General features: G+C 44.9%; 1 protein-coding gene across 1 annotated transcript; it reads left to right on the top strand.

Annotated features, from left to right (window-relative positions):
• The first annotated feature begins 1,578 nt into the window (after nt 1-1,578).
• On the top strand, nt 1,579-12,327 carry WNT16 (Wnt family member 16). The gene is made up of 4 exons (XM_075723044.1): nt 1,579-1,667; nt 1,762-2,021; nt 3,962-4,248; nt 11,863-12,327. The coding sequence occupies exons 1-4, from the start codon at nt 1,579-1,581 to the stop codon at nt 12,325-12,327; spliced, it is 1,101 nt and encodes a 366-aa protein (XP_075579159.1).
• The last annotated feature ends 5,761 nt before the right edge of the window (nt 12,328-18,088 follow it).

Genomic DNA, 18,088 nt, shown 5'->3' with positions numbered 1-18,088 from the left:
ATACGTGGCTGTTAGACCAGGGCTTTGAATTAACTTTAGTAGGTGGAGCCAGGGAGCAGCAATGAGGATAAAGCGAACCATGTGTCCTGGAATAATTGGATAATTCTCTGACACAGCCCACACAGTTTTGGCTGGTTCAGGCCTGTTTCATGGCCAGTTCCCTGTGTTCCAGTATGGTCTTCCATCCGTTTCCCTCACTCCGGACTCGGTTCCTCCACAACCACAAGCAGATGTTCTCCAGACAACAATTCAGAACAGAGAAAACAAGCATATCGGAGGGTTTAAGTAGCTCCTGGGGTCATACGGCATCTCCCCAGAGCTGGTGGTGCTTTGGAGACCCTTTAAGAGCAGGCAAATGAGCACAAAGTAGGAAGGAGGCATAATTTTATAGATCTAAATGTACCACAGCCTGTGCTCTTAAAATATCTCAGCATATCCGTGGGGACAAAGACAGGGGGCATGCCACATTTATGTGATTATTTCTCTACATGTTGTACTCTTAAAAATGTACATCTGTCATTTGAGATGATTTATTGTGCTCTTCACTTAGAGCTATTGTCAGTCAACAAGAGCTATTCTGCTAATTTACGACTGTGTCAAATCAAAGCCTTTCCAGAGTTGCCATTTTAGCCAGGTTATTTTTAGTGCAGGTGTTTCACGTCCACAGAAGGAAGCAGCGATATATTGTGATCAAAGAGGACTTGAAAGTCCAGAGTGCCAACAGCAGCTCTTTATCAGGTGCTAGCTGACCCATTGGCTTTTAATGTGCAAAATGAGAAACTAAAAATTATTAAGGTAGTAGCTGATAAGGGTCTGTCACTGGAGTTACCAGGAGTGGACAGACGCTGTCCTAACAAATACTAAGGCTGTCTCTGGAGCCGGCTTCTGGCTTCAGTTGCCGAAGCGTTGGGAAATTTGAGTAAGACGTGTGGGGAATGTTGCGATTTATTAACGTCAGTATTTGGTGCCTTCTCTTCTCCCTGCGGAGGAAATCCCTGCAGACCTACAGGTTCCTCTGCCGGCAGCCCCGCTCTGTCGCGCCCGGCCCCCCCGCCAGCCCCCCTCGCAGGCGCTTCAGACCCCCGAGGAAAGGGGCAGCAGGGCGAGGGGCGGGCGAGGGGCTGGCGAGGGGCGGGCGAGGGGCGGGCGAGGGGCTGGCGAGGGGCTGGCGAGCGGCTCCCTCGGGCCCGGCCCGGGCACAGCGCAGCGGCGCGCAGCCCCCGCGCCCCCGCCGCGCCCCGGCCCGCCCCGGCCCGCCCCGGCCCCCGGGCGGCCAATGCGCGGCCGGGGGAGGCAGAGCCGGGGACGCAGCCGGGGGAAAACGTCGAAGCCAACTTTCTCACCTTGAAGGGACTCAAGCGCTCCCAATGCTGACCCTCCCGCCGCCCGCCCCGCCGGCCCGTCCTCCCCGGGAGGGCCCCCCGACGGCCCGGGCTTCCCCCGCCAGCCGCCCCCTGCCCCCCGAGGAGGCGAGAGCCGCGTAGGGGGCCGCCGCTGGCGGGCGTCCCCCTCGGTCCCTGCCGCCCGGGGCGCCGGGCGGCGGGCAGCGGCGGCGCGGCGGGGCTCGATGCGGCGGCCATGGGGCGCCGGGCCCCCCTCGGAGCGTGCCTGCTGCGGGCAGCGCTGCTGCTCGCCCTCTGCCCCGCCGCCGCCGGCGGCACCTGGATGTGAGTAGCCGGGCGCGGGAGGGAGGGCTGCGCGGCGCCCGGCCCCCGCCGCGTCCGCCGGGGCCCGGCGCTGACGGGGGGGCTGCTTCTGCAGGTGGCTGGGCGTCGCCGCCGCCGGCGGGCCGGAGAAGCCGGGCTGCGCCAGCCCGCCGCTGAGCCGCCGGCAGCAGGAGCTGTGCAAGCAGAAGCCGGAGCTGGTGCCCGCCATCCGGGAGGGAGCGCGGCTGGGCCTCCAGGAGTGCCGCAGCCAGTTCCGACACGAGCGCTGGGACTGCCGCCCGCCGCCCGCCGCCCGCCGCGGGGCCGCCGCCCCCGCCGCCGCCGCCGCCGCCTTCGGCCACCAGCTCCGCAGCGGTGAGTGTCCGCCCCGACGGGGCCGCCCCGCTTCTCCGCGCCCCGGAGGAGCCCGGCGGGGCGGGCGAGGGAGCGGCCGTGCCGCCGCGGAGCCGGGCGGAGGGGTGCCGGCGTGCAGGGCGGATACCGCGTCCGCCCCGGGAGGCTGACACAGGTAGACGAAATGCAGCGGGCGGACAAAACCTGCCATTGTCTTCCCAAAATTGCTGTTGCCTATCGTAATTTTTGCTTAATACGGCCGTGGATGACAGCGCCTTTAGCTAGATCCACTTAACTGTGTTGAAACGTTGTTATTCTTAGACCGCTGTCGGGTTTATCCCCTTATGTCATAATTACTAAATGAGCGGGGTAATGACACGCAGCATTTCGAAAAGGGCACTCGATTGCAGGTAAAAATCTGCGCACAGCACCAAATGCAACGTGAATGACTTTAAAACGTATCGTGTGTCCTCAGTTAGGCGGTGTTGCTCAGCACGGCAAGACCGAAGCTGCTTTCGTCGCGTGAACCGATAATGGAATTGCTGAAATTTGTACTGAAATGGGGTCATTTTGTTTGTATCAAATGGCAGTATCGAAGGTCTTGATCCTGCAAGTTTCTTTTGAGCGCTCTGCTCGATGATTTTGGCGTAGCCCTGGATGTGAACTTAGGTATTGTAGTACTTCTATTGTAGTACTTCATTTTGTGTTTGTGCAATCTTCATTTTATACTACAACAGTAAAAAAACCCAAATACTAACCATGAAAATGTAAAATGAGCAATACAAAGTGATGCATATTCCAAAAAGGGAAAGACAAAAAAAAAAAAAAAAACCCCAAAAAAACAGGGAGCAGTTTACCCTACTATATGTAGCCATATGTATCGTATTTTAGTCCTTCTGTCCAATGGGAAGGACTCCTCCTACAGACCCGTAAATGAGTGACACTGCTAACCCACGAAGCTTCACTCGTATGTCCTGTGGAAACATTTTATGACGGTACCAGCACCACAGACTAATACAAACAGGAGAAACAAACAGGAACTTTCCTGCCCATGAACAGGAACTTGGGAGACTGGAAATAAGTTGTGTCTACAACAGTGAAAATTAGTACAGTGAAATTTTAGCTGCAGTTAATGGACAGGCATTGATTTTTGGTTTGCTTAGAGAGTATACCTTGCTTAACACCGTTTAAAGATCCGTGCCACATTATGCCAGAAGTCTCAGAGAATGGGACCGGCTTAAGAGGCCCAGGAAGGTCCCTCTGTGATTCTTCTGAGATGTAATAGGACCAGTTAAAGGCTTTTTATACTGCTGTCTTTCCCATGGCCAGCTTATTCTAGGAAAAGCACATGGCCTAAATGTTCTTGTGCCATCCTGATTTCTGCCTGGTTTAAGATTCTTGGGGCTGTTTGCAACCTTTGTGAGTTAGAACAACCTCAATGTTTGCTAAATTTAGCATGAGGTAAGTCCTGGCCCTATACCAAAGTAACCCAGGATCATGACAGCTTCAAGTTCCTCCTCTGAGATCTGAAGTAACCTTTTCTTCTTCTTCAAATCAATATGAACAGTGAAAAGCAGAGTGGAGAGTAAGGGGGTTAGGGTGTGGTTTGTTCTGGGTTTGATTTCTTTTTTTATTTATTAAAACTTCATTGGTTTGAAACTTTCTGGGGCAAATAAAGTTCCAACCAGATTTAGAAAGGAGTTACCAAAAATCGCACGGTACAAGCAGCCAGAAACAGTACCATTAATAGCATGGTCATATGAAGAGGCCCTGAAGTCTTTTTTGGATGTGAATATCCACTGCTTTAAACAAATTAACTCTACAGACCAAGCTGTGATGACTTTAAACTTGTAACTGTTCCTTTTAATAGTAGTCTGGCTTGTAAAATCGGTTTCTACAGCTCCGCCAGGAAGGTAATCCAAGGGAGTTATGAAGTAACGTATCTGTGCCTTGCTTCGTAGGCACGAAGGAGACCGCGTTCATATATGCAGTGACGTCGGCGGGCCTCGTGCATTCGGTGACGCGATCGTGCAGCGCAGGAAACATGACCGAGTGCTCCTGCGACACAAACCTGCGGCACGGCGGCTCGGCCAGCGAGGGCTGGCACTGGGGTGGCTGCTCCGATGATGTCCACTACGGAATGTCGTTCAGCAGAAAGTTCCTGGATGTGCCCGTTAAGAACATAACGGGCAAGAGCGGGAGCGGACTGGCGGCAATGAACCTGCACAACAATGAGGCTGGGAGGCAGGTATGTGTCAGCATTTGGAAATGGCAGCAATTGCTTGTTTGGTTTTATTGGCAAATGGCATCAACAAAAGGAGGCCCGTCCTTGCCTGCAGGTATAGATGGGGCCAATGGCAAGAACCGCACTAACGCTGCCAAAGCAAATGTGTACAAACCCAGAATCAGAGGTGATTTTAACTACTTAACCAACTAAAGTTCACAGGTTAAAACAAAATCACAAAATAAGAATTAGATGTGGAGTGCTAATCAGAATAATGTCAAATAGATATTTGATATTCTGAAGCAAATCTGAAATGGTCTTGTTACCAGCATAATACATTAGGAGTTTTTTCACTGATTATTCTGTTATTATCGTGACCTGCATTTTGAATTCTCTCTAAGCCTGAACGAGCAGGCAGACTGGACACGAGGCATCATTACCCATCCACAGCCTGGGGTCCGCGTCTGAGAGCAGAAGGCATTCAGAGAGGAAATTGAGAGTTAACCTTTTCTTTTAAAAGATGGGATGGAAATGACACCCCTATTATAAAGTAGCTCACTGGTTAGGGCACTTGTCAGAGAAGTGAGAGGAGGCTGGCTTCGGATAGCTCTTCTTCAGCCCAAAGGACTTCAAACCTGCAGCTGCAGAGGCAATGTGCATGTGTGTGTGTGTGACATTGGGTCCTCCTGTCCTGTTCTGTAGAGGATGATAAACGGGGGCAGAAACAGGGAGATGTGAGTCTGTAATCTAGTGCTTCAGGCTTGCATCTGGAATGCCAGAGGCTTGGAATCTGGTTCTTGCTTTAAAATTAGTTTCTCTGCTTTAACTTGGAGTTTTTGACTTCGTAAGTGTTTAATGGCTCTCTCTGGCCCCATAGTACTTTAAATCTGTTCTGTTCAGTGACACAGCTATAACTGAAGAAAAGAAATGGATACCCTCTGGTTTTGACTACACATATTGATGGACTCCATTGTAACTCAGCAATTTTGCGTAGCCAGAAGCAGCATCAGTGGGTTTTACCGAAAACAACTTTCCTCTCAGCCGTAGATGGGGAATAGCCATAGTAAGCCATCATAAGAGCCATGGTGGTATCATTGCAAACTATTTTAATTTAAACCAATTTTTACAGTTTACAATGTACTATATTTTAGTTAATTTACTTATGTAGTTGGAAAACCAGAAAATCTTTCAGGGACATAGGCCCTTTTCAGGACTGAAGTAGAAGCAGCAAACTTTAAAACTAAGTAGATGCTGAGAACAGTTACTGTGAGTTTAATTAGATGCCAGTCAGCTAAATCATCTCCAAGGAAAGGTGGCTGGAACTGTGTAGCAGGGGTTGTTAATAAAAGGAACAGAAGATGAAGTGATTATTTCCTTAGGGAAAGAGCAAAGGGTCATTTATCACATTTGTATAGAGAGGTAGTTAAGGGAGGAGATAATAATCTCCACAAAATAAACTCTTTTAATTTCATTATTTTTAATATACAGTCCAGGTATGAATTTTTATTTTAATACTCATATTTGTCATTAGACAGTACTATTTTCTCAGATTAGGGTGAGAGTCAAAATGTAGGGAAGAAGAGTGCAAGGCTCCAGAGAAACTTCAAAGAAAAACGGAGATGTGATTTCTGTGTTTAGGTGGCAGCGACACAGGTCTCTGATACCGGGTTCTCTTGTCTGCCTCTATCTCTATGATAGCAGCAGCAGCAGTTTGCTGTCCTTTTGTCTTCAGTGACAGTGACCGCTTATGGGCTCCCAGCACCATCCTTGTGCCCATCACTCACTCCTGCAGGTGTGCCAGCACATCTGTCTGGGGTCTTGCTCTGTGAACTGTACCAAGGAACCGTTCAGTTTTAAAAAAAACCACACACACACAAGCACACACACAGAGCCTAGAAGAGAAACTTTTCTTTTGTGGTTGCTTTCTTTAAAGTTGGATCAGTTCCCTGATCTCATCTACAGGGGTCACACAGACGGTTGGGCCATCTACGTCATGGGGACAGGACTGACTGGCAAAGGGGAAGAGTGCATTCAGTCAAAGATAACATATTTTCAAACAGTGAGCTAAAGCTACAAGGGGTTGAAGGATGTGGTTCAGTGAGTCTTCATTTTCCATGAATAGCATTTTTGACAGGATCCAAGTTATCTTAGATGCTGGTTATATGCATGAAAATATAATCAATTCTGAGTCTACATCTTTAATGTCATGCAACTGTAGTATCTTCTATTACTATTCATGTTGAGTGGTACCTCTTACTATACATAACTTCATCAAAGCGGAGTTTTAGACTTGGATGTCAGTCTCTGGGGATGTGGTAGAATCCAGCCCAAAGGATCCGTCAGGTCCTGAGGACCTTTCAGGATTTCAGGCTTTTCACAATACTGAACTCTCCAACAAGGCTCTCAAAGTACAGTCACAGGCTCATTTGGTGCACACGATACATATGCTCATTCCTTTTCCAAGACGCTTTACTGTTTTTTTTTAAAAAAACCCATCCACTGCAAGCCTGAAAGGCCGGAAGATCCTTATTTTACTGATTTTGTATTAATGGTGTATTTGTTCATTATCTTGGAAGAAAATATGCAGAGTATTTAGTCAGCTTCCATGCATAAATATTTTGTAACTTAGTGGCAAACTGTAGGATAAAGCAAATATTTTGACCACTGTCCAGAGTGAAAGAGAATGTTTATTGTTGGTACTTGGGATTTCTAGCAGCGATATTAGCTGAAGTAAAGTTTAGCAGAACTCTTGATTTTTGCAGTTTCAAAATCCTTAATTTGTTGGAAAATGTTGATCTTCATGTTTTGGGGCTTACAAGAAGGATGTTTTGCAACATATTTTGGTACCTTATGACCTTTTGTAATAAATACTATCATGTTCCTGGTTCTGTGTCTTGCAACAGCAGTCTTCCAGGGACAAAACTTCTGTGTTTGTTTGGGGTTGTGAGTGGAACTGATATGTGCAAAATTCTCTTGTTCCTTTCCCATTTCCATACAAAACGCTGTTTTACATTACATCTTATAGTTAAATCCAAGTTTTTACATTTTAAAATAGTAAGGAACCTTTGACTGAGTTGTCCACTGTTTAGGATGCTAACTTGAACCTCAGAAGATCCAGATTTCATTCCTTATTCTGCCACAAGATAAACGTTCATCATCTTTTACCATTGTAATGTTCAGTACACCTAGATGTGCATATGTGAGTTCGGTACCTCTGCTCCTTAAATTAAAGGATGAGGGGAGTCAGGCACTATGGGTTGAGTATTACTTTAATAGTATTCTTTCACTGCTGGAAGAATTTCTGCTCAGTTTTGCACTTGCGGAAATTTATTTGATCTGCAGGACTTGTGTTCTCACATTGAGACAGGTTGGCTCATCAGAGAGTTTATTTTTACTGACACTTGTGGGTTGGTAAGGGACCCACCAACAGCCTGCAACTGTTCTTAAGTGCTGTACCTCCAGTAGGACGTGTGTTTGTCTTTGTGAATAGTCTTGCTCTCTTCTCCCAGTGGCTTGGATTAGGCTGTGTGATTACAGACATCAGTTCCCATTGCCAAATCAGTACTGGCAGCTCCTCTCTCACAGCTGAGAACGGTGCCTGCAGACAGAGAACTTAGCTTGGTGTTATTAAGCATTAATTGGCATTAAGGGGTATAAAACCTGTGATTCCACTGACATTCTCCTTAGCTACAGACCAATCTGTGTTTTCTGCCCATCTACCTGTTCTAGCCACACATTCCCACCCCATGCTGCTCCCTCCATTAATTGCATTGGATCAGTGAAAGGAAGTCAGTTTAAAAATTATTTTTTTCAGGTTAATTTTTAACACAGATCAGTGTTCAACACTGTATCCAGTTCATCACTTAACCCTGTGCTCTTGTGCTAGTACTATCAGGGCTGAGGGCAGCGAGTGGCGATACGGGCAAGAGGAACGGCTCAGGTGGGCTTGTGGCTGAACGCAATGCTCGTGGATCCAGCTCATCCACTAATCACATCCCACCAGAAGGCTGTGTTGGCTCTAAAGGCACCCCCTAAGTTTGTTTGCAAGGAAACAGCAAGAGAAGATTCCTAGTTCTTAAATTTTGCCAGATGTTCAACTATGCAAGTTTGTTCATTAAAGTTCACATGGCAGCCTGAAATCCAGCGGCATGTTTTGTGATCAGGCAAAGCAAGACGTCAGCTCCCTGTACTGGCAATAGAGGCAACCCAAAATATGTTGGAGTCCAGCCAGAAAACTTGCCCATCCTAGCAGCTGGGAAGCAATAGCCCAGGGTCATGCACACTTGTGATGACACCGTAAATCATTCTACAATAGACTGTATCAAAGCTTCATGTAAGAATCCTGAGCAACACAGAATAAAAACACAAATGTTTGTAACTGCTATGGATGTTCTCAGTGCTTCCACACTCAGCCACATTTGTAATTCTTGCATTGATCTGATCTTCCATACACTGCTAATATATGCTGCATTTTATGTTTTTATAAAAGTCTGAGACTCCAGCATCAGTTTCTGCTGTTTAGAAACTCTGTCTCCCTTTAGTTTTCATTAATTTATCCTCACAGAAAGACTCTGGGTGTCATCTGCTGGGCTACTTGCCCACATGGAAGTAACTCACCCTTAGCACCTAGCAGACACATCCAATGCTTCCCCTGACAATTTCTGGATCCTTCTGCCTCATGCCGATTTTACTATGCCTGATTCTAGCAGACTTGGAAATACGCTTCTTTCCCCAAGCCAAACTGTGTATTTTTCCCCTGTTGTTTCTTCCCTATTTAGTACCCTGTCACACTGCAGTGAAAGCAAGGATTACATCTGTAACCTTATAAATCTTATAGCACGATGTGGTTTAAAACTACTTTGAGATTCTAGTTACTTGATATAATACAAATAACTAATCATTAGAAATCGGAAAATACTATTAAATCCCTTCTGTTTGTAAATTGTGTGTAAAATTTATCTTGTGATATCGTGTTTCTCTTTCCCTTGACATTTTATTAGGTCATCTGTATTCTAACAAAGACTTTCTGTCCTTGGATCTCAAATTCCCATCTGCCTCAATCAATGTTATGTCTTAATGATGCATATTCTGACTACCCAGTGATTTCCTTATTGATAGATCCTGGAGATAGGAGCACAAGGGCATGTCTGTCTATTAAACAGAAACTAGCCTGTGAAGGAGAGAAGAAGTATCTACAAGAATTACTGCCAGTTGATTTGCCACTGAAAGAGTCTGTGTGTGCTGTGGGGTGAGGGTCTGCTTGTTGCAATATTCCTCTTTCTTCTAGGATAGGGAAAAAGTCTCCAATCCCAAAAGCAATCCACAGCACCTGGAAATATCTCCTGTATTGGTGCATCACTTCATCAGGTTTAGTGTGCAAAAGCTAATGGCTGTTCTAGGTCAGGGCATACACCTGCTCTTTCTTGCTAATGGTTCTTTGAATGCTTTGCTTGTTTGGCTTCTGTAGTAACCTCTACCAACAAATAGGTCCTGTTCATTAACCAAAGATGTGACTCCAAGCAAACACTTTGGTCATGTGTATTTTTAATAATGTTTGTAGAGTTATATGCAAATACCAACTGAGGCTTGTGTCAACATCTTTGGGGCAGAATGTGCCAGGAGGCCTCAACTCCCACTGAAATCAATGGATTTAACCATGTTGGACTCAGTGACCGCATTTACCATGATGAAAAGTCCCAGTTTAACACATGGGGTAGAAACAGCTCATTTTATCTGCTCCGTGCCTTGACTAGCTCTGAAACTTTGAGGATGGCATTTGTGCTGCCTGAGCTGCAAATAACCAGTCTGGGACTTGAGTTTATTTCTAGTCATGCATAGGGTCAGTAGGGCTCAGCAGGATTTCAGGGTACTGCAGAATCAGGGCTTAACAGGCACAAATTAAACTACTTTCTCAGAGAAAACCATCTGAGGGTGTTAGATTTATTTTCTGTTTTTAGTTCCCTAAGACAGTTTGAGAAAGTCATAGATTGGCAATAGTTAATATTTTTGGGGGGTATGGGGTAAGTGAATGTTTAGTGTGAATTTTAATAAACAGCATGAAGTTGGATTTTTTTTGTCTTCCCCACTTTGTGGAAAATAGTGGTTTCTTCACAGATGAATAATTCGAATCTGTATTGACCTTGCTGCATGAGAAGTTTAAAGAGAAACTTACTATGAATTCAATTAAAATTCACTCTTTCTGTTACGTTTCCCAACTGCCTTTATTGTGGAAATTAAATATGAGGGAAAAGCTTAGTAAAATGGAAGACACTAGCATGGGCTTTCCACACCATTAACCAATGGCTTGTATGAGTCTACAGGATGGCTCCAGAGGTAAAACAGAAAGGTAAAACAAAAAACAAAAAAACCCCAGAATTATGATACCTTGTCCTTTTGCTGTTTCTGTGCATGTGAATATTTTTCTGTGCACTTTTCAAAACTATAATGTGAGATGTGTCACAAGTCTAATTGTATAATTTTGTACTATAACTGTTAGATATTCCCAGACGAAAGTATTATATTGATTGTCTGCTGTGTATTTGAATTGCAGTCCCAGATAAAGTTACTGCTTGTTTACAGATTCCAGTTCTTTAAGGCTTGGTCTCTTATAAATGGAGCCAAAATTCTTGAGTGTTGCAAAAGCTCAACACAGGCTGCAGATTCCCATTGTTTGTCAGACAGTGATTGTTCAGCCCAGTGCTTGCATCTGCATGGGCATAGAAAAGTAACACACCTAAGGGTATTTTAATGTTGGTAATAACAGTGGAAATTTTGCTAAAACATTGAAAGTTATAGAAGTAATGCGAGTGCAACTATCAAATTGTGTTAAATAGAGCCGTTATGCAACTGGAAATGTTGGAAACCCATGATAGTACTAGTATGCCTAAATTACAAGAACAGGGCTTGATCCTGTAAGTGGGAACCACCTGAGATTTACTCCAGAATACCTGAGTTGAAGACACCTCTGCTGAGCTATAGTGGCTCCTTTGATAGACTTTCTGTGTTGCTCAGACATGTGGGCATCCTCCTGCTCTTCCAACACAGGTCTGCCCCCAGGTGCCTCCAGGCCATGCGCTGCACTGCTTCAGATGCTGAGCCATGCTGGTCGCGGAGACACTGTTGTGCAACCTCAAGCCATTCCCGTGGCCTTAGTTACAGACTGTGTTGTGAATGTTTAGTGATATTGATGGTAGCCACCAGGCACCCTCAAAAGATGGCATAGACCTGCCCAGTAAATACCTTCCAAAGTAGGAACGGTGCCATTACCTGCCCTGTCCATGCTTCCCCTCCTGCTATTCCCCACAAGGGCTGTTTGCATTCCAGCAGTGGGAGGAGCGACACAGGATGTGCCATTTCAGGTATTTAGGATCCTCTGGAATGAAAAGCCAGCCAGAAATACAAGCTTTCATTATTGTGATTCGATATTGCTACCTTATTGCCTTTGCAAAGTGCAAATGCACTGCACTTCTGGAGTTGGATTCCTAGCACGTATCCGCTTGTGCTCTGGCTTTCCCATCACTGAAACGGCAATGACACCTGTAACATTAAATACTTCAAGACCTCTGTGTTGCTGATGTCAGGCAGTATTCCTAATGAATGAAAGACCGCATCCAAATGTCATTCTCCCTTTGCTTTCAGGCTGTAGCAAAGCTGATGTCAGTGGATTGCCGTTGTCACGGTGTTTCTGGGTCCTGTGCTGTGAAAACTTGTTGGAAAACAATGTCCTCCTTTGAAAAGATTGGCCGGTTTTTAAAAGATAAGTATGAAAACAGCATACAGATATCAGACAGACTGAAAAAAAAGCTACGCAGGAAAGAGAAAAGCCAGCGAAAAATACCAATTGGGAAAGAAGACCTGCTGTATGTGAACAAATCACCCAATTACTGTGTCGAAGACCAAAAATTGGGGATCCCTGGGACTCAGGGAAGGGAATGTAACCGCACCTCGGAGGGACCCGATGGCTGCAACCTCCTCTGCTGTGGGCGTGGGTACAACACCCATGTCGTCAGGCACGTGGAAAGGTGTGAGTGCAAGTTTGTCTGGTGCTGCTACGTGCGCTGCCGGAGGTGTGAGACCATGACTGACGTACACACCTGCAAATAAGATGAAGTACAGAAAACAAGGCCAAACCATCCCACACTGTTTTGTACACACAACAAGGCAGTAATTACTCTTACCATGTGGGATTGCAGTGGGATCAACCTCAGGGGGAACGGGTATTGGCAAAAGACATGTAGTCCAAGCATTTGGCATATGAAAGAGCAACTGAGTGAACAGCAGCCTGCACACAGGGAGAGCTAAAACAACAAAAAAGGGCACCTGATGACACGTTTGAACATGTAACTCCATGAGCAGGGACAGACGCTAAACTTTCCAAGTCTTTAATAGCCACAACGTCCTGAAGATCCATGTGGATGGTAGGTACAGTGGAGAAAACTCAAGATCTGTTAGCCAGAGACGGAAGAGTTAAGAGGGCGTGTAAGACACGTCAGATATAATCCCTATGTCTGTATTTTTAAAACTGGGACTAGATGGATCCACTAGATGGTTCATTTCTGCAGACTTTAGAAAAAAAAGACAAAGATAGGGGAAATGGTCTGCTGTTGACCATGAAGCATTTGCTTTGCAACCGTTCGGAAAGCTGTCTTCTGCATAATATGTAGAAAAGTGTCTGGTACTGAGGAACATGCATGACTGCAGAGAGCTGGGCACTGCCTGGGTGGAAGAGAAGGGTCCATTGGCATGGAGCAAGCTGTGTTCAGAGTAGAGGTGCTGGAGCACAGCTTGATGAAAGTGAACGGTGCACCAAATAGCAACCTTGGGATTTTTTTATAGGTAGTCTTTTAAATGCACAAAGGACAGGCCTGAGGAAGGACATAAATGCAGTTTGGTGTTTGAAGGAAATAAAATCCTTCGCAGGCATTTCCTCAGTATCTGAACACACAATTTGTGAGTCAGCCAGTCGTCACCTCACTGTTGGACTGTATGCAATAACCTGCCATGTTCAGCCATCTTGCTGGTGGTTTACCATCATTTTCACAATCAACCATACGAGATTCAGCCCAAAGAAATCTGCCATAAAGTGAAAAATTTTTTAAAACATTGCTTTTTCTTATAGAAGCATCAGCTAGAACTTTTCATTAGGTTCCATCCTAAGTTCAATGCCCCATGTAATTTATAGATTGGCTTACACTACTAAAATATTTAAACTGTTATTGATAACATTTTCTCCCCCTCCATACGTCGGCTCTATTTTATTTTACATCTGTAAAACGTTGTTTATTTTTATGCAATGATTTAATGCCTGGCTTAAAAAGCATCATGTGAAAGGATTTCTGTTGTTTAAATATGCAAAGACCTATTTTTGATAAGACAAGAAAGTTTATATTTTGTAAATATTTAAATTATGCAAGTTATGTAAAAGGTTTCCAAAACTAATGTGATAAGATTAGTTGACAGCCTTTGACATTTGTTGGTTAGATATCTGTTACTATTGTAGTAGCTTTTAATTGATTTTTATTTGCATGTGCAGGGGGAAATTAGTCAGAGAATTACATAAATGTTCTTTGTTTTACCATCAGGTTGGTTATAATTCTTGCAGTTAATGCATACTGATGAGAAAAACTTACTGTGATTTTCTAAATGATCAGTTAATTAATATTCTGTATACTTTTTTTATTCTTCTTAATCCATTTTACAAACAGTGAAATCCTGGCTCCAGTGGTAAGTGCAGAACTCCCACTGACATCAAGGGGACTTGCAAGTGTTCCACACTAAGAGTCATTTTTTAGAAAGAAATCATCTTAGACAGTTTGTTTGTGGCTTTCAAAGTTACTTTGAGGAATTAATTTCTTACTTATCAATTATTTTCCCATGGAAGATGGTGACCAGACTCTTTGTCACTCTTTATTGGATGTGTAGGTCAGGAAGAACCAAACAAAATCTTCTGTGTTGTGGTACTTCACTGCCTTACGTGGAGTATCTTACGAACATCAGTTCAACAACCAAGAAGTCCTTTATCTGCTGGTTCTTTTTGGAGCTTCCCTCCCCATTTGGCCAGTCTGTCTCCATTGACCTAGCCAGATAATTATCCTGAGGCCACAAAATCTGCTGTCTATGGGAAGGGTGGTCAGAGTGCCAGTTGCTGTCACAGGAGGACTCAACACCCTCCCTGTGAAAACTTGGATGGGGAGGACACATCCTGGTGGAAGATCCTGAAGAGAGAGTTGTGAGCCCTGGGTTGTTCCCATCTTCCAGCAATGAAAGTAAAGCCACAGGCTCCACAAGCCATGCCACAGCACCTATTGGCAGCGTGGGTGGGACATGCTACTGGTCACTGTTGATATGAAGGTGTTGTAGAGACCAACCCTCTCTCTGAATCTGCCCTATGTCAAGCTGCTGGCAGAGGTAAGTGCCTTGGTGCCCTACGTGAGACTGCTTCTAGCAGTACTGCCACTGAGTTCAGTGTTGAGGTCACCACAGTTTTGGTGTATGGGGCTCCAGCAGGAATCAGCCACTGGGAGTTTAGTGTGGAGACGAAGATCTTCTCTTGAAGCAGCCCTGATCTGTGTCTCAAAACTAACTTAGCTTTTATTGCACCTAAAGGTTCTTCCATGCCTGATCTGTATAGTAAAGAAAATCACCAATGTACTTCTCGGTACACTGTTAACTTCTGGCAGGGTAGGAAATGGGGAGAAAATGGTCCTGGACTCCTGGGCCTAAGGTCAGCTTCAGGGATTTGCCCAGGAGAAAAATCTCAGGAGGCTGTTTCTGTGGGTTTGAAGGGGAAGGGTGCTCACATCAGCATTGCATGGAGGCAGTGGGCAGTCATGATGCAGCCAACGCAGTCAGGGTGTCTCTTGCCTGCTTGGCTAGCCAGTATTTGACACTGCATTATTTTTGAGAGGTCATCTAGTTCCAAAAAAATTATTTTTGTTCTTAAATGTTGTTAATAAAAGATTTTTTTCTGGTTTTGTGGGGGGGGAAGAGTTTATTTTTTCAAAGAATGACAAAAGACAATGAAGAGAAGTGGCAACACACATGGTTTATGAAAACTACAATAGATGACTAAACAAGGTAAGGGATTTGAAGCTTCACTGGCAGCAGAAGGACCTGTCTTGCCTTGAGGGAGCTGAAGAGGGCTATTTCATGGGAGGTAGCGTTACCCTTTCTGCACCGAGGGCAGAGCACTGGTGAGAGCAAGCACATGCGGTCTGAGGGGCTGCTGCTCACTCTCCTGTTGCACTAACATTGGGGGCTTGGTGGGGGAAGCAGAAGCTGAGTGCATTGGGGAGACTGGAGCATGAGTCCCTCTCTTTACCTATCACAGCTGAAATTGCTGTTTAAGTTAAGCTCCATTGTAACTTACGTAAGTTACATCAGTAAAACTAGTTCTGGGTGGGCAGCATCTGTAAAAGCAATTCTGGTCAGGATCGGGGTATGAGCATTGTTTTGTAGTAGCATCAAGGCTAAAGAAATTAGCTGACATCTGTTGCAGTATTTATTCCACAAAACTGCCTTTACTCATTCCACACTCTGGAAAAGCTCTCCTTGAGTGAGAGCAAGAGGGAGAACCCTCTGTAAGACAGCATGCCTCTGCTTTCAGAGAGGAGGCTATGTACAACATGTGGTTCGGCTACATTTGTGGGCGTATGGCACTGGGATGAATTTAATTCACTCATTTTCATAGGGTGGTGGGGTTTTTTTCCAGTGTTGGGACTGCAGGATCAAGGCTGTTGACTTTGAAAATGTAGCCTTGTGATACTCTTGTATAGCTTTGCAATAATACATCCTTTCTGTTTGAAAGTAGCTACATGTGTGCTTATCTGAGCAAGCGAGATTAGAAAAAAAATTGGAAAGAAATTCACAGTTTGATTGGAGGGAAGGTCTTATCTCAGTCCTGTTCCCTCGCACTGCCCTTTTATGCATGGAGCAGCAGTTTGTGAAAAGTAGCAAACCTATGAAAAAGATGCCACAAGTTTACTTTTTGAAGAAAGGAAAATTGTAACCTCCTCTGAAAGTGAAAATGATATATGCTATTTTGAAAACAGAAATGCATGTGCACTGGCTGCGTATTTTGAGAGCAAAGTTGTGTTGTTGGCTGAAGTGCTAACATACTCAGAGTTGTTATTGCAGGAATACAGCTGGTCAGTCTGTCGACACGCCAGCCTGTGCGTGCATTGGCAACTGAAGAACATCGTCTTGTCCTTGCCTGTTGGACATCCCTTGTCAAAGGATGTGTAGTAAATGGAGATTGTCTCCATTGCTATCAAAATATCTCTGTGCTGGGCAGCACTTTTCAGTGAATGACAAGTATGTGAAACATATGTGTAAAGCAAACAGCAACAATTAGCATTGGGCATTCAGAGGAAATGACGTTAAAAGGACATCCACCTTGGCTGAGCTTTCTGACAGAGCTGAGATGCTTGATTTCATCGAAGAATGAGGTTTCACAAGGTAGCAAACTTGACTTTAGGGCGGTTCCTCACAGATCGAAACTGTCATGGCTAAGTCATGTAAAGTGCTGAACCCATACTAACTCGCTCTGCTGGCTAAAATTTATTAAAACCATGTAAAAGCATCATCCCACTGTGGCAGACTTTATGCCAAATGAGGCACTGTTTGAGCCCTCTAACTTATGGTAGGTATCACACAGGGTGGAATATCAGGAAGCATCAGAGTGGAATAAATGTTATTATTTGTTCTAGATAACCTGCCAAAAAAGCTAATTGTGAATCCTCTCCTGACTGTATCCCATCTGTCCTGCCAGGTAATCTGGAGTGCCCAGATCCAGTAGCAGTGGTAACGGTGAATACGGTATCATGACTTTATTTTTCATTTCGCCAAGGATTTGCAATAGCCATTTTTAGGATTTTACACACTTTCACAGTTTTTACTGTTAGTAAATCATCATGGATGGACAATAGCTAACAATACCTAACTGCGAAACGGGGCTTCACACCCATACGTCCAACGAGCATCACTAAGGAGGGGAGTAGGGGTATTCTGACTATAAATGGGAAACTGGGGAGAAATGACTTGCTCAAAGTCACTTGCAAAAGCAGTGGTAGACCTAGGTTTAAAAAAAAAAAATAAAAAATAGGCAGCTCTCCTCATCATCAACCTAATGCTTTGGCTACCTGGTCACTGCATTTGTTTCTCAGCCCACATAGTTTCAAAACTGTGGTTTGCCAGTTAGGACTTCACAGCAACCATCCAAGTCATGACAAGTCGTGGGCAAGTCCTGCTGCAGAGCCCAGTACAGTTTTTCAAGGATAGGCGAAGACTAAAATAATCGGTTGGCTAAAATTGCATTTCCTAAATATGGCCTCCTGTGGTTTGTATTTCTGGAATTCAAACATGCTTTTTCCCCCCCACAAATGACAAATTCATCCTGAAGGGAATGGTGCCTGTGAACTCCACGTTAATGTTGCAGATAATTAGTGCTAAAATACCCATGCCTGTCCCAGAGTCTGCTGTTACACTGAATCGACAACTATGTAATTCCACGGGTAGTTCTGTTAAATAACTAATGGTTTACTCAGCAGAGAATGAAATGGGAATTAATGCTCCCTGGCCACTGTGTCAGGTCTGCAGGGCTGGAAGTGTGGTGGCAGACAGGAACATGAGACTGCAATTCATTTCCCAGCTAGCAGGTAACACTGACTGGTGATCCCTCGGCTGGAATTTGGATGCCAGGGCTGACTGTAGATGGATGGCCTTCGGTGGAGGGGAGCTCTCACTTCATTAGCACAGCAAAGAGGTGTAACAAATAAAGGAGAGTGAAGGCAGGCACACGTGGAGTTTAGATGCACTAATTGAACTGGAGAAAGAGAGTGAGCTTCGTTACAGGGCAGTGCCACAG

This window comes from Pelecanus crispus, chromosome 1 (genome assembly GCF_030463565.1).
Source record: "Pelecanus crispus isolate bPelCri1 chromosome 1, bPelCri1.pri, whole genome shotgun sequence".
Lineage (NCBI taxonomy): Eukaryota > Metazoa > Chordata > Aves > Pelecaniformes > Pelecanidae > Pelecanus > Pelecanus crispus.
This window is presented reverse-complemented; position numbering and strand designations above follow the sequence as displayed.